Source organism: Columba livia, chromosome 2, assembly GCF_036013475.1.
Source record: "Columba livia isolate bColLiv1 breed racing homer chromosome 2, bColLiv1.pat.W.v2, whole genome shotgun sequence".
Classification (NCBI taxonomy): domain Eukaryota; kingdom Metazoa; phylum Chordata; class Aves; order Columbiformes; family Columbidae; genus Columba; species Columba livia.
In genome coordinates, this window is record NC_088603.1 from 7,319,660 (window position 1) to 7,346,603 (window position 26,944).

The 26,944-nt window shown below is 41.4% G+C and overlaps 1 protein-coding gene across 5 annotated transcripts in view; it reads right to left on the minus strand.

Annotated features, from left to right (window-relative positions):
- Positions 1–5,208: 5,208 nt before the first annotated feature.
- Positions 5,209–26,944, minus strand: part of XYLB (xylulokinase) — a 110,214-nt gene continuing 88,478 nt past the window's right edge. For all 5 annotated transcript variants that reach the window (XM_021301190.2, XM_065050392.1, XM_021301191.2 and 2 more), the window contains 4 exons: positions 19,461–19,519; positions 15,664–15,751; positions 13,352–13,446; positions 5,209–5,492 (listed from right to left, as the gene is read on the minus strand). In XM_021301190.2, the coding sequence (XP_021156865.2) occupies positions 5,409–5,492; positions 13,352–13,446; positions 15,664–15,751; positions 19,461–19,519 (326 nt within the window). In that variant the 3' untranslated portion in view covers positions 5,209–5,408. The remainder of the gene's footprint in view (positions 5,493–13,351; positions 13,447–15,663; positions 15,752–19,460; positions 19,520–26,944) is intronic.

Below are 26,944 nucleotides of genomic sequence, written 5' to 3' on the forward strand. Positions count from 1 at the left end.
CAGGTGTACGGAGAGGGTTGTCTGAAGGGAGCTGAGGAGGTCAATCTCATGGATTTGACAGTAAAAAGAGAGCAGTTGTGGGACAGGAAAGCTTTATAGTTGTACAGTTGTAACCTGGAACAAATCCTGTCTCCAAAGGTGAGACCAGCTTTCAACCAAGCCTTCAGGATTTTTGGTGCAGGAAGAAATACTGGCTTTTTCTGTCCTCTAACTCAGAAATGGCTCACTCAGGAGACATATCACCGGATCTGCTGTAGACATCTGCCTTAAGACAAGATGAACATCAGCCAGGAACTCCTCTCCCTTGTGGTCCTCTCCTTTGATTATAAAAGGAGCCCATATGAGGGCAGACACAGATGCCTACACTGGTCAGATCAATCCCACACGTGAGTGACCACAAACTTCTCTGTTCGGCGATGCTAGAAGAGAAACAACAAACCAGACGGATGCATTACAGAGTACTAAGGCACAACATACCAAATCAAAGCAGAGCTAATCACAGCATCTTAACAACTAACATATAAAAAATACCTGCCATCTAAAGAGCTTAGAGCAAGAAACATTGTATGTAATTAATAATATAATTAATAATATGCCCAGTTGTTCTAATGGGCAGGCTGACACAACAATGGATGAGGCAAATTAGTTAAAGGCAGAAATCAGAGATCATAGCAGTGTCCATGAGCAGTGACAGCTGCTCCTTCACCCTTACCCCTCAGGGTATGTGCTTCAAGAACACTGAATAAAATCATTGAGTTCCCGCAGTGGTTGAGATATTCCCATAAGTCTGGGATCACTGCAGAAGTATCATTCTGTCAAGGCAACTTTAAGAAGCAACAGAGGAGCAGAAGAACAAGTAAAGCAAAATGAGTCTTGGAGCTGGATCTCAGTCCACTCAGAAAACTATCATATTAGATAAGTTCTCAGCATCCCTGAGAAGTGGAAACAGCTAATAACCATAAGCAGGGGCTGTAACCATTCCGAATACCCCAGTCAGAGATGCCCTACTCGCACACTGAAGACATGCTCAGAAAAAAAAACCCTGGTTATGAAAAAAACTAATCCCGAGTTCTTTTGCCTTGCACATCACTTTGTGATTTTGACCTGCACAAAAACCATGTAAAGTAATACCAAGGTAAGATCCTTTGGTGCAGATGTGATTTTGTTTTGTACCCAATTTGCACAAGTAAAAAACACCGTTCTGAAATTTCAAGCCAAGTGGAATCAGGACCACAGTCACCTTCAGAGAAGCTGCTTAAGGAAATGCTCCTCATGGGACAGTGATCTCCTGATATCTGAGGGAACATCCACCCACCTGCTAATCATCCTTAGCCGTATTTTTAACTTGTTTGCCAATTTCAAACCAATTTTAACGGAGGGTTGAGACCTATCTAAATCAAAATCCTGAAGTTTACATAAAAAGCCAGCAGCTGGGGAGAAGAAAAATCCAAATTAGCACCTTTCTGCTAGGGAAGGGAGTATAACTTGACCCTACATTCATGACAAGAACCAACAGCAGACAGTTGCGTTCTCTAAAACATTATTCTTTTCTTCCCCCACCCCTTTACCTGCATGCAGCAGTCTGGGGACCAAGGTAATAGAAATACAGATAAAACAAACAATTTGTTGAAAGTTCTGCTTTGGCTTTTTGTGGCTTTAGACACACATCTTTCACTGCACTGCTCTGTGATGGTAGCCACAACTCCAAAGGAAAAGAAAGCTGAAAAACAAAAAGGTCCCCCTGGGATGGCACACAGCGGTATTCAGCTCAATTACTTATTAAAGCACCGACAGAGCATAGACTTTTTTCAGTACATTACTTATTCAATCAGAGCTCCAGCTCTCTCAGACTGATCCCTTAAGAAAAAGTAAACATCTTTCCCTGCTTGTTTCCAGCTGCATCACAAAAGATTTAAAGACTTCAGGTTGAAAAGAAAACTGTTTGTCTTTGGGTCACGGTACAGCAAGAGCTTGAGGACGAATCCAGTGCAGCCCTGATTAACTGGTGAGGGCACAGAGCCATCGAGCTAAGGAAGCTGCTTGGATTTTTCCATGTAACTCCACTACCCACCTCCAACCTCAAGTGGCTCTGCTTGTGCAGGACAGGAGCTGCGGGTCAGACAGTGATGAAGCACCTCACTGTGGCAATAAAGGCTTTGTTTGGGGGTTTTGGGTTGTTTTTTTTTTTCGGTTGTGGTTTGGTTCTTTTATTTTCCCCCAGGAGGTGAGATCAATTTTCCAGTGGATTGGTCTAGACTGGGAATAGCTCAGTACTTTAAACACAGAAGCCAACCCTTCATCTAGACAGGATGGGGATACCACATTGCTCATCTTGAAGAACAGTAAGGTCACTCACAGGGGAGGGAGGGCATCAGCCTCCATCAAATACGCTGAGGTAGAAAACATTGGCTTTCCTTTAGATTTCTGTTACCTAAGATGTTGATTAAGTCAGTAACCTCTCTACTCCAGACAACCAGATTAACACAAGGTAGACAACCCTGCAAAGAAACACACAATTTTGGAAACCAAAGAGCACCAGATCCTTCCATCACTGTGCCTGGGAGAACAAGAAGCCTGTGGTACCTTGGTAGGTTCCTGTGCATTCCTGGAAAAACAAAAAGAAAAGAGTGGTGGAAGTCTTACAGCAGCATTTCTTCAAAGGACCTTTCTGGGAGGAGATTTATTGAGTCTTATTCTATCTGACACTAGTCAGTGAACATGTGCAACTTTGGTGAGCTGGAAAAAAAAAAGAGCTTGTCTATAAATTCTTATACCCCAGTCACCATTCCTCAGAGGCCAGCCCTAATAAACCCATCACCACAGCAATAATATAATTCAGTGGTGCTCAACTCCTGGCTCTTCAGAGCTTCGTATCCAAGTCTTTTCTCAGGGACTCCTGCAGTGAGCTCACACTGCATCAGCTAGCCCAGAAAACAGCATTTTAATACTAATGTGGGACCCATCAGAGCCCCAACACAGCCCAACAGAGAAGGAAATGTTTCCTTCTCCCTACCCAGATTAAAGCTCAGGCCCAGAAAGTAGTTAAACCATCTAGATGAGACCCTACCAGCACTACGTAACATTTTGTTAGGAGGCAATGCATTATCTAGAAATGTTCTATTGTATGCTATGAGCTGGGAAATGTGAGGTTTAACCTTCTTCAGCTGAGTAAGGAATTGACCCCGAGTTTCCCATTTCACAGGCAAATAAAGCCACAAAGCTGTAAGAGATGTCAGTCTTGTCACTCTGATAACTCAACTGGGCTACTCAGGAAATTGTTACCAAAACTGCACAAAAGTAAAACACCTCTGTCAATCCCCTCCCTGTGTGGTTTAACCTTTGTGTTAAACCAGTACCCAGGCAGAACTGAAGACTAATGATGATGGTGATACTGCCTGAGCTAGAATCATAGAATCATTTTAGTTGGAAGAGACCCTCAGGATCATCAAGTCCAACCACAACCTAACTCTAGGACTAACCCTAAGAACCTCACCTCTATGTGCCTTTTAAACCCCTCCAGGGGTGGTGACACCACCACTGCCCTGGGCAGCTTGTTCCAATGCCTGACAAACTACTAGGCATTGTTTAACTCACATTAATGAATCCTTCTGTATCCCTTTGCAGCCTTGCTCAATGACAAAGCAAGTGCTGACAGTGAAGGCCTGTGAGAAGCATTGCACATTTTAGCTCTGTACCTTGGGACCCAGAATAATAAGCACATAAAAGAGATAGATGTGTATTTGCAATGCCACCTTTTAAAGAAATTGCTTAAAAGAAGCCTGCTTTAGAAACTCAGAAATGTAATTCTTGACCTTCCCGCGTAATCATGCTAATATCAAGAGAACTTATAATTATTCAGTTGTGATCATAAAAAAGTAAAAAAGGCACTGTTCATACTTGCAAATGAAGCACTTACATACAAAAGGGAGAGCAAAGGAGGAACATGCCCATTCCCCAGCCACTCCGGGGGTGAGTCACAGCAAGGGGGTCCCACCCTCGCTGCAGAGACAGGGACGGTGCTCCCAGGCCACTGTCATGTCAAGAATACGAATTCAAGTCACCCACCTCCAGCAGGAACATAATTGAGCTCGCAAATACTTAATAGAGAGATCCTCTTACTCCCAATTCCCTGGCTTGCTGCCTAGGCACATTACAACTTCTACAAGAAAGGCTTCAGTCACTTTCATTAAACAAGCCTGCTTAATTCCCAAAAGAAATTGTATCCCAAGGGAAACATACTGGCAATACAGAATGATGTGGTAAAGCGTTCCCACTTGCACAGGGTGATTTAGGATGTTCATTCAAATTCTGCAACTTCCACATGTCTCTATAGAAACATCTCCTGGCTTGTATTTTCTCCAAGATTTTCTGAGCCAGAGTCTACTTAACCTAGACTAAAACATTTGAAGTGGAAGAGCAGCAACAGAGCAAGACCAGTTCTGCTCAGGATCTCCGAGAAAGAAATGAGATATTGGTGGTATAAAAAACCCCGTGACCTTCATGCCTTGCTGGGAGCAGAGCCCTACTTCTGCAGTCACATGCAGCACAACACAAATCATTTCATAGCCGTGACACCTGAGGAGGAAAGGAAAACAGTATAACCCCAAAGCAGTGTGCAAATAAACCGACTCTCTGTTTTGAAATGGGAAGGGAAACACGTAAAACTTCACGTTTGTTCCCTTCTTTTCTTTTTTACAAAGCTAATGCCAAGTAAAGCGTTGTGCAATGGTGTCTATCACATAAGGCCTCTGCGCTTTCCACAATTTATAAAATCCAACCACATTCATGTTTTATTGCACAATAGACTTTCCATAGTGTCATGGAACAAGAATTCCCCTTCCCAGGGAGTCTTTAAAGACTTTAATCAGCCTTCACACCACAAATCTCCACATATTAAAGAAAAATGGGATTAAGTCAGTGCGCTTACGCTTTCTGTTGGTTTCGTGTAGGCAAAGATATAAACATCAACAAGGTACAGACGTACAGAAAGATACGTTTCAAAAGATTTAAGCATGAGAAGTTGTGGAATTAAGATACTGTGCTAGATAGGTATGCAGAGAGGCTGGCACACTAAACACATGAAATCAAAGCTGGTAGAGATGGGTAGAATGATTTACATACCAACTGGACTTGACTCTGTCATCCACCTATTCCAAAACAGCAAGCACCCAAAGCATCCAAGAAAAACTGAAGTCACAAACACACAGAGCAACATGATGCTTTTTTAATCGGGTTTTCAATCACCATGTAATTTTTTCCACTGACACACTCAAACACAGATTTAAAAATTATTTGTCTGCAAATAGGAACAAAATGATTTAAACAGCTCCAGTTAAGTCTGAGCAAATCCTTTCTGATCTTCTCCTTGGGAGTCCACTCTTCAGCCAACTTATAAATTTTGTTTCCTTCTATTTCACAAGACAAGACGAGGTTGGGCTGCAGACAACCTTCTGTTCAAGCTCAGCGTATCTTTTCAGAAGTGGACGATAGAGCTAAAAAGGAAAAGAAATAATTATGTCTAGGTTGAAAAATCAGACTTTTAAATCACGCTGCTGTTAAAAAACATCTTCAGACCTGAAAAATGCAGCATCTTCACAAGTACCTGAAGGTTTAGGAGTTTTTTCCCCAATTTGCTCAAGAAAATGTTGCAGTCTTCCTTCTTCAAATGTCACGGTACTTTTTACCATCTCCTTCATGGCTTAATTTTGTGACACACACAAGTTTGTGTCAGTCACGTATGGTGACTGTGTTCTTGCTGTAAGTCATCACTTCCAGGGGAAGCGGCTCTGCTGAAGTCCCTCTCCCTGTCTGACACGTCCCCTCGTAACAGCCGTCCTACCCAGCCAGGCAGAACTGTCCTTGCCTCCCTCCGCTCCCTGGGGACGGATCATCGCCTCTGTCCCTCCTCCTCTGCCCCGCTAACGAGCGCAGTCAAACACCACCCGCAGAAAAGTCCTCCTTGGCCAATCTGCTGACCAGGCCTTCTGAAATACACTTGCCGCCCCTCTCATATACTCCTTTACCTATTTGACTTCTTCATGCCTTTCACAGCCACGACTTTCTCTCATCTACAGTCTGCTCCACGGCCAGGCTCCTCACCCCTTCATCCCAGGGGGACAAACCCAACTTCTTTCCACAACCACACTGAGTATCCAGGTTGCTTTTGGTTGGAATTTCCCTAGCTAGATTTCCGCAGGAATTTTTAGATCCGGAATTGTTACGACCATAAAAAGAAGAATCAAGACTCAAATGTATGCAAAACCCCAGATTCAAACACACACTATGCTTTTGGATATGGGAGAGATACATGTTGGGATTTGTTTTGTTTGTTAACTTTTTTCCCCCTCTCTGCTTCAAATTCATCACAGGACACATCACAAAAGATAAGCTGCTTGTACGTGACCAGGTTACACAGCAGAAACCCTGAATAGAGCCCAGCCCTACTGCTGGCTCCAACCCAAAACTGTACTTCATCTAGATCTTAGAGATGCGCTTTCTTCCTTATCTCCTCCCCCTGGTTTTAACTGCCCGCCTAATAAAATCAGCAGCTTGACAAGCCATACCAGGACAGCTTCACCCACTTGCTGGCTCGAGCACAAAGAAGGGACCGCCAGGAGCCAGCGCGGGGTCTGGTGCAGGCTCGGGCCGTCGTTAGGAGGATGCCATAAGGTCGTATCTCTGCCGCAATGAATCCTCGGGGCCGCCAGTCTCGTCTACAAGCCCTCTGCACTGATGTTATTCATAATCAGGGCAGTCTCGCTCCTGGCTTCAGGTTCAGAGAGGTTATAGAGCCATAATGAATCATACCCAGTAAACTGAATTACTGCTCTCATCAATAAGTGAGATCCAGCATTTAAATGCACATTATCCTTTTCAAGATAAGAGCCATGACCAACAACTGTACATGCATGAGAAATTCAGGAGGAAGATGTTTCAAGTGTAAACCGTGAGGCTGTAGGAAGAGACAGGGTTGTTGTTGCTCAGTTTTATGTACAGGCCTACAGCTGCCTTGGCGTTTCTAACAGTCACACTTTCTCAGATGAAACAAAAAGATACCAAGAGTTTGCAGTGTTCTCATCCAGGAAATAACGAATTAGCATTGTCTGGTTCTTGCGTTTCTATTGTTAGCAAAATACCCAGTTTCTGTGTTTCCCTCCTCTGAACGACTTTTTCAGTCTGAGCAGCGAAACCTGGATTTATCTCTTCATTCCCACTTCCACCACGACAGGTGAGAGCGACTTAATGGACAAATTCTGCAGAAAGAGCCTGTTTTGATCAACTCTTCCCTTTTACCAACCAAGTGTTACAGAAGCTAAAGCACAATTCTTGAAGAGATTAAGTACATTAAGAGGAAGAAGGGGAGGAGCACCTACAGCAAATGCAAACAGACACCGTTCGCTAGCCAAGGCCTCATCAGGACAGTTTTTAAATCCATCTCACAGTATTTAACTGAACCTTACTGTGTCTTAACACTGATTAAAACAGAGAACTTACTCCTATCTCTGCAACAGACTCATTCAGTGACACTGGGCAAGTCATTTAACATTTAAGTAGCCCAACCCCTCTTCTCCACAGAGGCGATACTGAGATCTGTGGAGATTTATGTGATTAGAAAATAAAATGCACCACTATTATGAAACGCTACATGACTCCGCATGGTATTTTTAACCGACTACATAAAGGGCGTTGGGGGTTTGGTGAAGTACATATATATATACTTTTCATGTTCCCAAAGGACACTATTGCTCTCATTTCTGCTAAATATGCACATCAGAGTAAACAAAATACTAAGCAGGCAACTACGGTTATATTGGCACTATCAGTATGTCAAACAAAAATGGCTTCTTCAGTCACTGAAGTATCTACATTTAAACCTTGCTATTTCTTACTCTGCTATTCTATAAATTCAGTAAATCCCAGGCACTTCTCAACAAAAATTCAGCACAACAGAGCTGCTTTGGTGAGCGAGCTCAGTCACTGAGAAAGCAGGCTCCATATTACTAACCCAGCAGTATTTTCACAAAATACACAACAGCGCATTTACTCGGAAAGCTGGGAAGTATTATTGTTAATACATCACCCTAAATTAAAACGTGTCAAAACAAATGAACTTGTTTACTGATTATTACTGGGGCAATAATTTACTGAGCATTTACTGATACAGCTTCTTTTCCTGTTTGACTTAAGCACTTAGCTTGCTAATCGAGAAAATTCAGGCATTTGCAATAAGCTTCCCAGCCATTAGCGTGAACAAATGCTGCATTATGGGCCATCTGAAAAAAATAATAATAATAATAATAAAAAAAGGTTATTCCTTGTATTCTATCCCTGTTCATTTCGGGTAAAGCCAAAGTCTTAAATTCCTCTTCCTCAGGGAATTTGGCTGTAATTTGGCCAGTACATCACGGCCGACATGCACAGCAGTACCACAAGCTTTTCACAAGCGGTATTTTACACGCCAGCTTGACACCGGCTGAAATTTGGGGCCACAGGAGTGCAGCTCCTTTGAAGTACAGAGAAGAAAAGCTGAACTGCGCGGATCGAGAACCCGGCCTGAGCGCGCACACGTGTGGCTGTGAAAGATGCTTCTCCGCATCCGCCGCGACTGAACTGCCCCCGCGGAACCTCCGGCAGCTCCTCCTAAGCCATTCCAGGAGCCTCTTTCCTGAGGCCATTATATAGATTTATTTTTATAATTGAGGCCCAAAGGGAATAAAGAACTCTCAATGATGCATAAAAACTCAGGAACATAAATTCCCTCCCTGTCATAGCCTCAAACGTAATGTATCAAACCGTGATATTTAACAAAAGTAATTACATGTATCACAACATGAACCTTATTATTGTCCATAATTTAATTGTCTTTGCTACATTATGGCCTTTTCTCCTGCTTATCTCTATAGCCTACTCCACAACATCAGCAGTACTCTGGTGGCTTCATTTACAAACCCTAAACTTGTTCCCTTGGGACAACTTGGCCACACTCTGACAGTCCCATGAATAACTAAGAAAGTGCTAATGATAAATATAGCATTATAACAGAGAATAACTTAACCTGCCCTCCCTGGAAAATGCATTCTAAGAAATGTTACCTTGCTCTCTACTCTGAATCAAATATGTCATCCTCAGACTATATCTCACCATCACACCAGCCTATGAACTCAATGGGGATTTTACTGTTTCTTTGTACAATGTCTGGGACAATGGGGGTGTTGTCTCTGTCGCCATCCAAAAGCAAAACCAGCTACAAATTATTACTACAAGTGACAATCCACATGGATCCTTCTACTCCTGCAATGTTACGTTAGCCAATGACTGGAGCAATTCAAAATTTACAAATTAAAAAGATGATGCTGATGATTATCTAATTTTAATCTACCCGAGTACATTTAATCTACCCTGAATAGATTTAAATTAATCAGTCTCTCACAAACACTTGCTACTTTTGATAGGTTTGTGGGGGGTTTTTTGAGTAAACCAAACTCAAATTACTCAGAGATTTGCTTAAGAAATCAAGAGACACTGATGTTTTATTTTTGCATCATAGCAGTTTTTCATCTTTCTTAAGACAGAAAGACTGGTCTTAAAGCAGAAAGAATGTGACAGTGTCCTGAAATACTCTGAAGACTCCTCCAAGGAACCACACCTCAAACTGTCACTTGATTTACTTCAGATATTCCCTTTGTAAGCCTACATTAATCAGTTTAATAGATTTTTAAAAAATTATTGGCTACACAAATCACCTTAATCAAACTCCCATCAATACCTATTGTATTTTGTGGTTGTGTTGTTATTACCTACTTTGCAGAAAATTACTAAACTAAACCAGTTCTAGAAAACAACCTCCCCCCTCCAAAATCTAACTCACCAAAACCATCATTATTTTAAATCAATAAATAGGTCATTATAACCTTTCTGGGTAATAAGGTCACTTCTATACATCTACCTACAAGGCAATACAGCACAGTAAAGAAAACCTGTTATGTCTACATTTTCCCTTCCTGAATTTTTGCAAGATTTATACATCTCAGTAGAGCAAATAATGCAATCAAAAATTATACATCCAGAGGTAGTGAACTGCACTACACCTTCTGCCTACAAACCCCTACACGACACTATTACATTAAATCTGACAGTACATGACAGGCACACAGCTTGTATAAACACAACTGATCAACTCCAGATAATCACGTTCACTCTCATGCTTTTTTTACTTAATTAACCAACTAGCCAACCATCTCTGTTTTAATAGATTACCAAAACAGAGCTGAATTCTAATGCTGGAATAATGGATTCTTTCTGTCGGTTAACATATATTTATTGCTCTAGAATCTCCTGGTTATTTCTGTCATGCTTAGTGGTTCTGATTAATCTTCTTCCTTGAGGGACAGAGGAAGCTCCAAAGGGGTGAGATGACTTGTTAATATTTTCTATTCTGAAAACAGGGGAGAAGGATTCATCAGGTTAACCCACAGATGACTGACTTCAGATAACCCGGTTGAGTAAGTGACCAAAGACTACCACCATGGTGGTTAGCACCAGAATACTTCATGACTTGTTTGGGTCTTGAATGAATCAGAAACAAGTTCAACTTGGGTGAGCCCCCACACCCTACAAATACACTGTGCAATGAGGTGCAGCTCTGAGACTTAAGGTCATAGCCACAGAGAAGGATTTATCTTCTTGGAAATGGTCTCTTCCAGGCAGGCTAGCCTGCTACAAGATAAAGTCACCTTTTTGCCTGACAAGTTGGAACTTACGGGACTTCAGTTGCTACTAACTCATCACCCATCACAAGCTCTAGGTCTCCCACCTTGTGGCTCTGTTTTACCTGCCCATCAGCTTGATTGAACCAGAAGAGCTGTTCTGCGTGCCCTGCTTTTCCTTTTAGAAATCACACTCATCACAAATGATCCTTCAGCAACCAAAGAAACACTTCTTGCATTTTTGGTTGCCGGAAAGCCCTACTGCATGCAAAAGCTTTGGCTGTGAAGCTGCATCAAGCTGTTGTTTGACCTCTGTCTGTATGAGAATTACCTCCCTCCAATGACTTAACACATGTTGCCTCCAACCTATACCTGGAAGAAAGGATGAAACCGGAGCAGATTGCTGTGTTATGACCTGTTTTTTCTCCATCCTGCCAAGATTTAGCTGTAGCCATCCAAAAAATGCAGGGAAGGGGTCCGGGGAATTTCACATTGGTTAGCCAGGCTCTTTCACAAGAGCTCCTCAGTGAGACAGAACTTAACCTCGGGATGACTTTGAAGTTTATAAAAAGAACCGTCATTTAAGTGAAAGCCTCTAACCTCAACAGAATGAAATTGGATGGACAGGGAGATGCAGCTCTGTAAAAAACAGAATCAAACTGACTCATCACATTATGAATTTTTACTGCAGTGTTCATGCTAACACTCTGTATTACTGACAGGCCCTCTGGCTTTCTGCAGTTTCACAGCCATGAAACTAGCCTGGGAATCCACCATCAACTGTAAAGTTATAACAAAGGAAGGAAAAAAAAATAGTGTGGAATACATAATTACAAGAAGCTGCTTTTAATGGAATGAAGCTGGCAAGCTAAGCTAAGGAGCAGGAACGCCTATTCCTTCACATGCTGTTTGGCCACTACCTTCTTCATCATTCACTCCTATCGACTGGGGCAATAATTCACTGCTGTACATCATTTAAAACCAATAAAAAGATGTGCTATGAGAGCCAGGTCTAACCAAGTGGAAAAGGAGAAGAAAAGTATCGAGAGGGAGATAATTAACTCTTTTAGCTTCCAGGCCATTTTATGCAGACAGTAAAATAGAAAGAGGTAAATGAATTCCCTGCTGATCCTTCCCGTTGGGTTTGCTTGGCCCCTGCAAGCGCACAAGGTCTTTGTTGCTTGTGCAGGTCCCTGTGAGTGACAGCTGTATCCCCTGTCCTTGAGTTTTATAGCTGAAGCAGCACCGGGGGGTCACAAACAGGTCTCTGAGCACTCCCCACCTCCACACAAGCCAACCTGGCAGCTTTTCGGCAAACAGCATTTTGGGGGTGAACAGGGCAGCAACGTGAGGTTGAATCAGACACTGGGGATCTGCTCCTGAAGTGTATTCCCTGCGGAAGGCTTCAGCTGCAACACACACACAGCACAGGCCACTGCTGCTAATTATTTTATCTTTTAAAATGAGGGGGGAAGGTTGAGTAAATGAGATCAGATCAATCAAGTTTAAATTATTCAATGTCTTAATATTTCTGAAGGGGACTTCTATTCGATTACTGAGCTCCTCCGTCTCAGTTAATAATTAAATAATACGCTGGCAGGCACAATGCAGTGTGATCATTTCTATTATTACTCACGATGATATCTGGTGCTCCACTACACATGTAGCTGGGAGTTAGTAGTTTTGGCAGATCATTAATTTCCCAGTTTAAATAAAAGCTTTAAAACCTTGTTGCCTGCAGTTAGGGCACATCCAAATCTCATAAATGGAGAGTGTAAGGCTGTGTTGATGTAAAAGAAGTTTCTGCACAGCTGAAGACAGAGGTAGATTCACCTTTGCTTATTTAAACTTGTTCTCTGGGAATCTTGCTATATTGCATTGTTTATTTATTACTAGACGTTATATTTCAGAAGCTGTTGTAAACCGAGGCCTTTGGCACCTCGTAGCGAGATGTTCAGGGCTGCACTGGAGAGCCTGAGACAACAATTCCTTCCTTGGTTTTATGGGGCCTAGAACTGCATAATTAGCAAGAAATGACAATTTATTTTGCTTTACAATAAAATATCTAATTTATATTTTGCCCCATAAAGCACAAGCTTCACCTTCGGATGTGCTGAAATTCCCAGGATGAGTATGATACCAAAGAACTGTGCCTACTGAATCCTCCCAAGTGGCACACTTTCCAACTGGGAGCTGCAAGATACACAATTGTTTAATATCAGACAGGAAGGATTTTGGGGAATGTTTTCCAAGAGGCCCGAAAGCACCATCACCATGCCTTCTTCCATGCTGCCTGCCGCAAACAAGACTATTTTGTCAATATTATCAGTTACAACCTGCCTGACATGTGTCCAAATTGAACTATGTTATAACTTTTTATGTCCCTTAAGGAAGAGATTTTGCTCTCTGATTACACCCAGTTAGGAAAAATCACTGTCATAGACTTGGATGGAGTGATCAGATTATTGCATCACTAAAACACTAAAGACCTCCCAAAAATCAATTCTATCTTTACAACAAGGAATAAGAATTGCATAACCAAATATTTCTTAAACTAATCTATTTTACTAGGAGAATTAGTAAACCATTACATTTTGAAGTAGACAGAAAATGAGAAGAAAAATGGTATTTCCAAGCTTGCTCACCTCCTCAGCCCCAGCGGTCGGTGTAACAGCCAATCGAGGCTCCGGTGCTAATTTCACGACATCGGCCAAGGACACATTCGTCTCAGCTACAAGCCCTGCAATGAGAATCACAACCCTGATCAATGCAAAAAGCACGATGTGGGATGTGCCTTGACTCCCTGGCAAATTAATACATTATATTGATCTTCCTTGGTCAGGTCAGCATTCAGGATTGAAGGATAAATGGCAGAAGATCTTACATTCCTACACACTGGCCTGGGAAGTGGGGACTCTGTGATTGAGTTTTTGCCAATCACTCAGTTCATACCCTGGAGAATAGGTAAGCAGCAGAAACGCTACTCGACAATATCAGTAATTATTTATGGTTATAACAGTGCTGCAAACAGCAATGAAAATATGTGGAAGTGAAGGATTCAAGACAAAATCTGACTAAACAAAAAAGGAAGAGAAGTGAAAACACTGTCAAGAAAATAGGCTACAAATTATTAAATATATTCATGTAAATGGAAACAGAACAATAGGAGAGTTCTGCTACTACCACATGTTGCTTTACAGGTGAATTGCAGCATTTCAGGAGCTAAGAACCCCAGGCTAACTGTAGAACACCCTACTTGCAGATGTACACTCTAATATTATTAAGGAGCCCTTGCCATCAATATTTCATTTATATTAGCAAGTCTTCACTTTTACTCAATTCCTTTGCCTGGCCAAAAGTGAGTCAGCTGAAAGCATCCATCAAAAATGCCATTTAGAAACACACACAGCACACCCCTGGGGCTCAGCTGGCACAGTACCTGAGCTACGGAGTCCCTGCATCAGCCTGGCATCTGAAATCTTCACTCCAACGCCCTGTCAAACAAGCCTGGAGATTTCATATGCCAGCCTGGCAGAGGGAATACACATCTTCCGTACATACAAAATATCTGCACAAACTTGAATGATTCCACGTTGCCATTCACGGGCAAGGAATCTGCCTGTAGCATTAGGGAAGCTTCTGGTGGCTTCTGATGCAGTAGGCAAAATTTAAGTACCTAGAAAAGCAGTTTGGAAACTTGGGCCCCAAGGTGGAAAAACAGTCCCATTGTGGCTTCTAACATACTGATAATGTAACAATACTGATTCCGCTCTCCTGCAAAAGCGTGCTTTGCCTGATAGAAACACTGTGTCTTCTGGAAATACAGATGCTGTGCGCATGAAACACATCAACTCAAGTTTGGGCTGGGCAATTTTCTGTGCTGTTTTCAAATGCAAGAGAGCATGTAGGCTTCAGATGCTTTAATGTGACAGTAGAATTTGTTTCCAAAATTAAAACTTGGCTGATTTCTTCTGATGGCTGATGTTATCTTTTCCATGCTTGTTGCAATCCCATGATCTTACAGAAACTTGTACAGAAGCTATCCATGTATTAAGGTCCAAATTCTAAAGCTTCTAGTTACAAAAACTGAGACTAACAAAAGTTGCCCTAAATAAGGACTTCAGAATTTGATACATAGTCCTTGATTTGTTTAGCTGTAAGACATTAGAAACTGTTTTAAAATACGTGAATAAAACTTCTTTCCTGGGATTCAACTCTTAAATGGCTGATGGCCCACCCTTAACATACACCTGCATGCATTAATAGATATAAGCTAATTAACACTTTAAACCTGGGACTTGGACTGTTGCATTACAGTGAGTGATGTGGTACGGCAAACAAAATGACTGGTGAACCTTGGTGTATCCCAAGATTTATGCTTTTACAAGAGAAAGTGCATACTTGAGTGCTGAGCCCAGGACACCTTGCATATCCTTCGTCTTGACATTTAAGAGCTGGAAGATACACATAGGTTTAATAATATTTACTTGGCCAGCAGTATTACTGGTCCTGTCGTCCCTGCCCTCTCTGATCTTCGCTAGGGCTGATCTCTTGTTTGGTTTGACCATTTCAGAAATCCAGTTTACAACCTGCTCCACAGACCGGGGCCACAGGCTACACAAAGACCTTTATTTGGCTCTGTTCTTCCAGGGGTCCGCACACGGAAGCACTAACTAAACACATTAAGGTCCTAGATCTGCCCCTGTCAGTATCACCACTTTACACACCCTATCCCTTGTTTGAGAAGCAACCACCAGACTTGAATTATAATGTAAATGTTATTCTTGACCTTGATCCACGCATTCTAAAAGCAAAAAACCCTCTTTGACCTGAGTGACCTTCCAGTCCAATCCACATCGCTTTGCTCTCCCTTCATTTTCAGTAATGTTAATCCAAAGTATTAACCAACTTAAATTAAATGCCCGTACCGCTCAGAAGAAACTCCTTACAGTCTTACCGTGAATTGCTCTGTAAGCACTTCCTAAACAAGCAGAGTTGGCAGTATCGATGGTGTACACCGGTGCGTTGAACACATCAGACAGGACCTGAGAAGTATCAAAGCATCAGTTACACGTGTCCATGAAAGACAAGGGATAAGCGATCCCCTACCACGTCTTAGGAAAACAAATAACCACCGTACACCCCAGCCAAGTATTTGGGAACCCACAGAAAGAAGCACCGCAAGCAACGAGTCCTGAACTTGTCACACAACAGAATACTGGTAAATCTGAGCTAGAGACGGAACTGCAGCCAGGAAGCAAAGTCCCATGTTTCTTTGGACCTCCTTATTACAGTTTCAGAGAAGTCTGGGTTCAAGCATCGTCTCCCTCATAAGCCCAGACAATCTGCCCAAGCAGGGCAAGGAGATCTGCTCAGGAACCACAACTGGTGCCTGTTTTCTTCCATCGCGTTTATGGCTGAGACAAGTGGGAAGAAAAGAGGAACCAGACACTGCTCCTCAGTTCTCAATTTTGATAATATAAAAACTCCAGCAGTAAGAAGGCCTGCTAAGGCTGTCGTGTTAGGTTAGCAGGAAGAATGACACATCTACCAGGAATTTTCCTGTATTCAAGGGAAACTTACCTACCAAGATACATCAAGACACTTCTCAATTTGGCTCAAGCAAGACAAAGAAAATTTTACAGGCAAAGAATTTGTAACGGCATCCAACAGATACTAAAGTTATTAGACCACACGTCATTCTGCATTGAAATCAACACCAGGCATTCCCAGAGTCCATGTGCTCTTCCTCACAGTGTAGGTTTAGAAAAACTGATACAGAAGGGGAAAAATCAAGATGTATTTGGATAGGGACACAGGAGGTTCAATAACACTTTTCCAAAAACATTCTCAGCTAACTCCTTCCATTTCAGTTTCATCCCCCCTAGGACTGCAGGTGCCCCTCAGGCTGAGCAACGCAAGAAACAGGTAACAATTCGGATTTAACTTGTGCTGGTTTTATTAGTTTTGCCAAAGGGAACATTGTATCACCCGATTTACAGCCACACAATCAAGACTAAAATAAGGCCAGAGTGTCCGGGAATCCAAACCATTTGGATCAGTGATCTGCAATCCCCATCCAGGAATTCACAGCCCTACTGATCACGGGCCCCAGGGCTTCATAAAAGATGACTAAGTAGTTCAGTCCATATACGCTATTGAAAAAAATAGTATGTGACACTTCTGAAGGGTTTTGCCTCTTCCTCTGAAAGTCTGTGGGGAACCTGCAAATCAAAACCTTTGAAAATCACCAATTTTTATCATTTTAAATAAAAGTGGGTGGTTGTTAACTAGAAGCCAGGGAAAGCCTGAGCTTCAAACACTCTCTTCTGGTAAGACAGCTAAGTCAGTATTGCCTAGCTGCACTTGTAAGCAAGCACTGAGCAATACATGAGCTTCAGTGCTAGAGGACAAATGGAAAATTAATCACGGTATCTATTAAAAAGCCCTCTGGAAATTATAAGGTCACAGCGCTGGCTCCACAGCCCACCCTGCCAGCCAGTGCTACTGTTTTGTTTCAGTACATCCCCCATCTGCTTCTTCACCTCATCTCCAATAGGTATTTTTTGTTTTAAGCTTGAATTGTACAATCCTTTGGACAATACAGGTCCTTATTTTTAATTTGGCATCTCTGCAGAGCCTTATACAATATAGCTCTACTCTATACTGAATACTAATAAGTGCTGTAATACTACAAATAACAACTACCTTTTGTGCCACTTGATTATAAAACTCATATTATTCAAAGTTCATATATTTAGAAAGTCATTTGAAACTGTAGTCTTGCTCATGAATAATTTTAAAAGAAACTGTTAGAGGTTTTACTGTTAAAAATATTTCACTGTGTTTCATGTGGTCATTAATCAAGCACCATATATGTTGTAAAAAGCTTCCGAGAACCATGGAAAAAGCTGCCCTACTATATTTTCTTAAGAGATTTTCCTAAGTTGCCTTCTTTGCAGTGTAAAATATGGGAGTTACCGAATGTTGATTAATTAAATGATAGTCTTCTGTAGCCCTCAAACAAATTATCCAAAATTGACCATGATAAGGGTGAAAGCTATTATTCTTCATGCAACTGATATGGTTTCTGAGGGTTTGATTAAATTAAAAAGGACTATCCAATTAACCAGTGATTGAATTAAATGAATGACACTGTATTGATCATATTATTTTAAGACACTTCTAATGAGTTTTAAAAGCAGCTGTATTGTTACAAGTGAAGAAGCAGCACCACAGCCACCACTCTCCACAATTTTTCAGCTGTGCATGTTGCAGAATTACATGTTATAAGAACATTCAGTTCTCTGCCCTCATTCTACAGTAAGGAAATACTCCTGGCACCTAAATTGGAAATACATCTTTAAAAACAAACTCATCTATTAATCCAATCTCTCTCCTGACATATTCTTAGCAGCACTGCTCCAGCAGGGACCAATGTTTTTAGCAATTAACCTATCAGCTAATTTTCCAACGTCAAGTTCCTAAAGCAAAACAACCAAAGCAGATGAAGAGAAGTGACATCTACAGGCAAAACATGCCAAATTTGTTGTGTCCCAATCAGCTGTACAACCAATGGTTATACAAACACGTGGTTTAGATGCCTCAGGAGAGAGAGTTTTTCCTCTTCAATTTATTCTCCATTTATTCCAGCTCAGGTTTTGTAGAGCAGACGACCTTTCTTTCATATGATTGCAATGGTCAAAGAGTATGGTTTGGAGTTGCTGTTGGCCTCTAGATTCTTTGTAGTTGATGGAAAGGGACCTTGTGTTGACTAGCTTCAGTGCCAGGACTTAGGCCAAGACTAAGACAGGTGTAAATGTCTACCTATAGCCTGAGTGTTGGAGCCTCTCATCAATGGGGAGCCCATCGAGGCAGTCAGTGGAGTACAGAGAGCTCTTGGGCTCACCTGGAGGGAGACATCTACATTTGATAAGTTAAAACACCACCCGGTTTCCTTTGCCCTGTCACTGACTGGATCTTCCCTGACCATCACAGGATTGACAGATCATACACCACATCACGGATAACTGGATTCCCAAACCAAACGTTCTGTGATGGCAAAAGCCGGGTGAGAGGCCTCTTGCCATTTGTGAGTAAGGCTTTGCCAGATCTCAGCAGGCAGAAACAGAGAGAATGTGGTTCTCTGCTTGAGAAGATGGATGAAGGATCTTAACCAGGGCTGGATGCACAGCAAGAGCAGCAGAGGAGGAAGGTGGGAAGAGGGAGGCCAAACTATATAGAAGTGTAGCCTCCTTCCAGTATGGGACACAATGCTAATAAGGAACAGATATTCAGAATAACAAGGGCAGAGGCTTGGCGTTTGTTTGGGGTGAGAGTTTTTTTGTGTGTTCAGCACCAGCATAATCCCTCTGTTGTTGAAATCCATGGTCCAACTTTGATCTGAATGACAAAACCTACAAAAATCTCAGGCATTCTATCAAGCCAGTTTTTCTCAGTTTCTTTGCTGACTGATTTGATGCAAGCGATGAGACCTGGAAATCATTAGTGCTTCAGACACACTTCCATAAAACTAGTTGAATGCAAATAAACCTTTAAAGTTCAATACAAAATTAGCATTGAGCTAATGGTTTTCACACTAAACCTGAGGAAAAGCCCCAAAGACCCACAGCAGATTCATAATCCCATGTCCACACCTTCCTGCAAGCCTGCAGTGATTTGGGTTGGGTACATTAAAGTAAAAATGCACATGTAACTGCAGGTTCAGTCCAATGGATTTCATTTTCTACTTACCTGCAAGATCTTTTTATTGTGGGATGCGCCACCAGTAGCCAAAATCCTTGTTCTGGGCACTGCAAGGCAACACAACATACAGATCAGTTTGAAAGTGCACATTGTCAAGATTTGCACTACTGAACCAAGCAATGAGAACAAGGAGGTGGGAGTCAGATGGTCTGGGTTCTCTCTGTATCTCTAATTTACCTTCTGTAAAAAAAGGAGATAAGACTAATTACCCACCTTTCCAAGGCGCACTAGAGCACTTCCTTAGAAGAGGTAACAGAAATATTGCAGATCTATTATTATTATGGCACTATCAAAGTCAAGGGGATTTGCAAGAGAGATATACAATAAGAAAGGCAGAGTGTTATTATTCTACAGCTCTGATTTGAGGTCAGATTGGTTTGGCTCCTAGCTGTATATATACAAACTGACAGATAACCTTTAAAATCAGCAGTATCTTCCAAACTTATCTCCTTGTGGTGTTCACAGTCAGAGTTCACTGAAGCCTCGGCAATCCCTATACGCTTGAATGACAAGGAAGTGTGCAAAAGGTAATTAGAGATGGTCTAAATCACTTTAATAAAATAAAAAGATATCTGAATCTTCATCCAAGCAAACCCACAGCTTTGGGGGTGTTAAAAAATTATCCTGCACTCTTTAGCCTTTAAGGAAGCCCACTCTTTTCGTCACATACCTGAATATCTACCCTGTGTCTCTTATTTGTGTGCATGCTCCTCTGGAGCACAGCTTGCAACAAGCCATACGTCTACCCATAACCACAATTCAGTAAGGCATTAGGAATGTGAGTAGTCCAAACGATCTCACTGTAATTCTTTAAAGGCTTAAAACAAAAATAAATGCATAAATACTTTGATATTGCATATTAATAAAATCTAGACACTTAATTACCCTGATTTAAGACATTAATAAGTGATACCATCATGCGTACCCTCCCAAAAGGGGAATTTTACTGTGGTTATTGTTTTGTTATTTTAACCTCCTTTTTAGTAAAAGCTGAAGATAATTTATTTCTTATGAGGCAAAGGTGGTCAACTTACACTGATGCCCTAAATAACTTAGTCATTTATCCTTTCAAGTACCTTAGTGACAAAAGCCCTGAAGACAGAATTAGAAACAAGGAGAAGATGCAGCTCACCATGACACCTCTAGACCCCAGCTGGGTGCTCAGGTGGAGTCTAAGATCCAGACAAAGCATTGCATGGGGGACCCTATTTTACTGATAAATTGAATTTTATTTTCCTCTTTGGAGGATATTCAGTGATGCACAATCGGGTTTTAAAAGCCATTAGAATCTCTGTCAATGTCAGTAAACAAATAAAGCAAACAGCAGAGTGATTCCTCGGGGAAAACAAGTTTCAATTATACCAACAAAGAGTGACAGATCCCTGCCAAGATTATAACAACATAACAGCACAGAAACCAGTGAAAAATAACTAGTAAGTCTCTGTGCCTGGAAACCAAACTGGACTCCAAAGGATTTGCCTAGTAGTTGCAATTCAGTCTTGCTAAACCTTGTCGTGAATACAAATTCTTGCAGAGCTACCATATACAACATCTAAACACAACTTTTCATAGACAGCCAGCAAGACAGATTGAGAAACAAACAAACATGTTTGCTATAGTTTGCAGCAGCTAAAACCAAAGGATAATGCACGGTTGCTCTGCACTGCCTCTGGAAAGGGGCCTAATAAACTGCTGGGCTACCACCATCAGGAATGAATGGTGGACAATATAAAAGTGGGAAAGCCAAGCAGCAACCGCCTCTGTGGAAAATGCAAACATATCTCAGCTCAACTGCTTCTCACACTTCCATCTGCATGCCAGCTCTCTGTCTGAGGGCTTGTGTGCACAATTTTCCAAACACTTCAGGGCTCTGCCAGTGTAATTTGCTGTCTGCTCTCACTGCAGCGTAACCAACTGGCCAGGTAGAGCTAGTATGTGCCTCTCCTTGGTTCCAATGCCCCTGGAACAGAAAACATGTTTGCATCAAAAATGGAGGACTGGACAGGAGACTTACTGCTTGCAAGGTCAGAAGATTTGGGTTTTGGTTACACTATCAATTTATAGAGTCATAGAATCATTTTGGTTGGAAAGGACCTTTAAGATCATCAAATCCAACCATTAACCTCAAACTGCCAAATCCACCTCCAAACCATGTCCCTAAAGAATCTCGTGTAAATGCCTTTTAAACCCCTCCAGGGATGGTGACTCCACCACTGCCCTGGGCAGCCTGTTCCAATGCCTGACAACCCTTTCCAGGAAGAATTTTTTTCTAATATCCAATCTGAACCTCCACTTGAGGCCATTTTCTCTTCTCTATCACTTGTTCCTTGGGAGAAGAGACCAACCCCCTCCATGCTCCAAGCTCCTTTCATGCAGTTCAGAGATCAGAAGGTCTCCCCTCAGCTCCTGTTCTCCAGCTGAACCCCCAGGTCCCTCAGCTGCTCCATCACACTTGTGCTCCAGCCCCTCACCAGCTCCGTTCCCTTCTCTCAACTCTCTCCAGCACCTCAAGGGCTTTCTTGGTGTGAGGGGCCCAAAACTGACCCCAGGGTTTGAGGTGCAGCTCAGAGCACTTCTGTTCACGTTACTGTAAGAAAAACAGGGCTTAATTTACAGTGCATTAGCTATTTTATGGAAATCACTCATGAGTATGCATTTACCCTATTATTCGTTGAGTTAGATATCTACAAAGAGGGGAAACAGACCTTAAGCCTGAAAGCGTTTAACACCCTGACTACCTGCACACCTACCTTAATCCAGACTAACTCTTCTGTAGCAAAATACTAAGAATTATTTCGGTATACAGCTAACCTACTTGATAGAAGAAACTAACTCAATTTACACTGTGAAGTTTCTTGCGTGGGTTGGACAACTCAAGTTCTAAATTGGATCAGCTTGTGAGTACAACAGCACGTACACAGATTAAAAACAAAACAAAGTAAAACCTAGGATAAAGCTACACGAAGGGCAAAATCATTCATACTCCTCTACATTAAATAATTAGGAAGGCTCGCTTCACCAAAACCCATCCCAGTAGGTAACAGCCTGGGGAACTTCAGCCATCACTGTCTGACAACTGGGTTTGACCCTCTGTACTGGTGGGACTGGTCCATCCAGACCAGGTGGAAGAGCGATCCCAGGTGAACCCAAGTGTGCCCTGTTTCCCGACACAGATCTGCGTGCGGCCCAAGCAGAGACAACGGCTCCCCTGGCTGAGTTTCAGCCACTTCTTACAGATGAGCAGTCGGTCCCAAAAGAATTTACTTGAATTTGCTGAATTTTAGATTTATCTCTAATTTTGACCTCTCTCCATAGAGTGAGGAAAATGCATTGACCACTGATTTCAGGGATTGTCTTTTTAATGCCAATATTGTGTGCTTTACTGAACAGTGGACATTTGCTCTGAGATGCGTAATTGGATACATCTTATAAATAAATAAAGCAAGCCCATCATTTATGTATACAGAGGCATTAACAAAGACATCCTTCATCCATCACTAGTGGTGTTCTCAGCCAGCTGTGTTTGAATTTGTCAGGAGCTACCACCTATCCCCTACGGCAGTGCACAATAAGAATGTAAATACAGTGTTACTGAAAAGAAAAAAATCCTGTAGCAAACATATTTCATGAATTCAATTCTTTGACAGTTGAATCAGGTTTAAACACCTTTTAATTAAAAGTACCTAACCAACCAGTTGATTTCCTTCCTATTTAAAAATTAATGATTTTTAAAGAGCTGATAGAGAATTTTAACCCTGTGTAGAACATGTTTGACAGCTGCATGTGCCGTGGTGTCACCCTGCAATACGCACATCATCTGCAGATCTATTACCTGCTGTGGAACGTGGTGACTGATCTCATTAAATTCAGTTAAAATAATAATTCCCACTGGACAGGAGGAGAGGGGAAGACCCAAGTAAAGAAGTTCACTGATGTGTGAAGACTGAGCATAAGGCACTTTCCCACACAAGACTGAGAAGTCAGCCCACTCCATGGGTGTTACTACTCACACAACAACCCCCATTCTGCCTTTCACACAGATCCAGCAAGAACTGAATCATGGTAAAGTTCATTTCCTGGCTCTTGTTTTCAGCCAAAATATTACTTTCCTTGAAAGGCACATAGGGGAAAAAGAAATAAATCTGTCACTGAGGAGAGAAATTACTGTCGTTTGTGTTCAGTTGTTGTGAGTGGTCTCAAAAATACTGAAGTTCTGCATCACTGTGTATTTACAAACACAGAATCTTCCCAGGAAAGCAAACAGTTTGAGCAGAGTAAGACAAAAAGCGGTGGGAAAAACAAAGATTATAGTCCAGACTCAAAAAGTGTTGCCCAAGGGGATTCCACAAGTGAGACAGTGGAACCAGTAACCCGGGGTGAGTCTCTCCTGAGCCACCCGACACCCCCTTCATGCTCTTGGCACAGAACCGCAGCTATTAAGAAAAATAATCACATAAGCAAACTCTCATCAATCAGAATGTTAGCACTGATAATTAGCACCAAAAGTCTGCTGCCACATCATTTGTGCAAGGAGACTGGAGGGACCCCCCAGAAGCGGGGTCAGATCATTCTGCTAACGGGTCTGGACGCCAAAAATCAATGGGATGACTCCTGACCTCGGGGCTTTTGGATCTGGCAACATTTCAGCTGGATGGTGACAATGTGGCTCTGTCAGGCCAGAATTCTGCTGGCTCATGCACCGCAAAGTCCGAAAGTAGAATTTGACCTTCCATTTTGAGGCTGAAAACTCTTCAACTTCTAAATCTCAATTTCCAGCGCTACTACACGGCTTGCACCCCAAACTCCAGGCGCTTGCTGACTTTCAGAACTCCTAAAAGACGTTTCCAAGGCTTCATCCAAACAAATTCATAACGTCTTTCTCATCACAACTGAATCCATAAATAAAACAGAACAATAGAACATGCATTCAAAAAGCAGCTGATTATGCACATGAACCCACGCCAGCTATAAGCATGATTGCGAATAACTGCAATTTACAATTTGCAAGCAACAAGAAAAGTATCGGCCCCTCCTTTTTTTCCTCTGATTAACTCCAAACACTATAATTTCAAAAAAAAGTATTTTCTAGCTTTTTATTAAAGAAAAACAAAACAAGAATATGTGATTATTTTGTCCCATTTATAAAACAAATGTTCCAAAATCGTCCTCCTTGCATATCAACTCTTCCAAAATTCATGCTAATCTTTCTTATTCATGTAAAGACTGTGAAATTCAACTCCCGCTCTGGTAAAAGGTTTCTCTTGTCTATACCTTTTTAAATATGAAAACGTACAAGGCACTGAGCGCCCTTTATGTGCCTGTGAGTTCTAGGACTGGGTCCAAAGGCACTTGCTTCTCTACCTCCTTGTGCTGCACCGCTTCTGACATCTCCAACTATTTCCAAGCACAGAAATAAAAGGCTGCCACAAACCAGCCTTCAGCATATTAGAAAGTATCTACCTGATCGAGGTAAAAGTAATGCAAACTGAAGCACGCTTATTTTTTAAATCATCCCTTTCTTTTTTTTAATTTAGACCATTACAACTGCCCCAGTGAATAAATGACAAGCTTGAAGTCAAATATTCAAACAAATTCAGCCATTTTTTACCATTCTAAAAGCAATCCAGTTATTCATAAAAGCTATTTTAAAGCTATTTTTTAGAAGTGTCTCTGACTTTCACTTTGAAGCATCAGCAAGAAAAGCAAACAGTATATGCCATATAGGTTGGCAGTTTCCTTAGAATCATTTTGTTTGGAAGAAACCTTACTTTTAAGCAAAGACGTTTTCATGTTTCTTAACGTGCTTTAATTTCACTGAGGATTTCAATTGCTCGAACGTACATCAGAAATTCTCAAGACATAGAATTTCTTCTTATTTATTAAATGCAGCGCCTGGGGAAGAAAAACAACTTTTAAGGATAGAATTGATCATCAGCCTCTGAGGCTACAGCTCCTATCGTACCAGCTGTAATTCAACAGGGGAAAAAAGCCTCGATTTTCTCAGGAGCAATGACAAATATGGGTAATATTCTCAACATTTATGCTACTTAGATAAGTCTCTACGATGATGCAGGGGGGAACTGCATGATGCTTCTTGATCACCCTGCTGCAAGGCAAGGATAATACCAGTAAAATGGGTAGATGCGCACACACCTACGTAAAACGGGGTAGGAATAGTATCTGTAGTCAAGACTCATACGCTACTGATCGTCTGGGTCACCTTATGTTCTCAAGCAACTCCTAATAGCAGAAATTGTTCTACATGAGGATGCCAAATTTGGCTTTTCTGAGACCTTGCTTCAAGAAAGACAACTTTGTATTTCACAACCTGTTTAAAGACAGCAAATTACCGAACTCTGAAAATCCTCTTGGTTGAGCTCGCTTCAGATATGAATTTAAAATGTAACATTGACACAAAGCTTTCAGAAAAAATAAACATAGAAAAACACGTACAGAAATTCTCTCTTAACAGCACCTTAAATAATTGCAGATTACCCAGAACCACAAAGAGCCTAATATGTACCATAGGAAACAAAATCTACTCAATATACAGTCCCTTTGGGAATTCAAATTCATTGACTTCAGCAGAGTTATACAGCAAGGAAAACTTTGGTACATGAACGTTAAAGACTTATTTGGGAACAAGCAGATCAATAGTCATAACATTGTTATAACATTGACACGCTCACCACAAGACCTCTGAAATATTTGCACTTCTTGCAGAAATACCACCGAGCTGCAATTGCTTATGAATTCGCTATGGTTTGGGTTTTTTTGGTTTGGTTTTTATGAGGCGCAGATTTCTATTTGACAGCGTATTTTGATGAAGCCTGGGATAAATTCCAATGGTAATGTATAAAAAAGAAAATCCACAACTCAGCACTAGAGTTTACAGCAAGAGGGGGAGAAATGCAGCAGATTCAGAACAAAAGGTTTTGGAGATATAGGGGGAATATTTTGGAAGACCCTTTCTGTGAAAGGAGATGAAAGACAAATTACAAGGACCACTGAACATCTGTTTGGTCGAGACCGAAAATGTATTTGGGGAAAAGTCCTTTCCTGAAGACATTATTGCTAGAAGTAATTTAATAAACCCTCATTGTCTCTAACTTCTGTAAGTTCTTGGTTTTGAATTAATTCCTTAAAAAAAGTAATACAATTAATGAGTTAGTAAACTAAAATGGGTTCACATACCAACAGAATTGGCTTACATCTTGTTTTTTGGCCACTCCAAGTTTTCCTCTTTTGCTATCCAAAGTCTGGATATGGTAAGAACTGTGAAACTTAAAAATGGTATGTCGGGAAAAATACTGATCACCATGGAAACTATTCAGCAATTGTCCAAACATCCATTAAATAGTTGGGGCTCCAGTTAAAGGCTTAATATAACAAAGCACAACCTGCTTTGATTTACTCCACACTTCCACAGTTATTCATAGGCTCTTGGCAACACTTCTACCTTCACCTTCCAC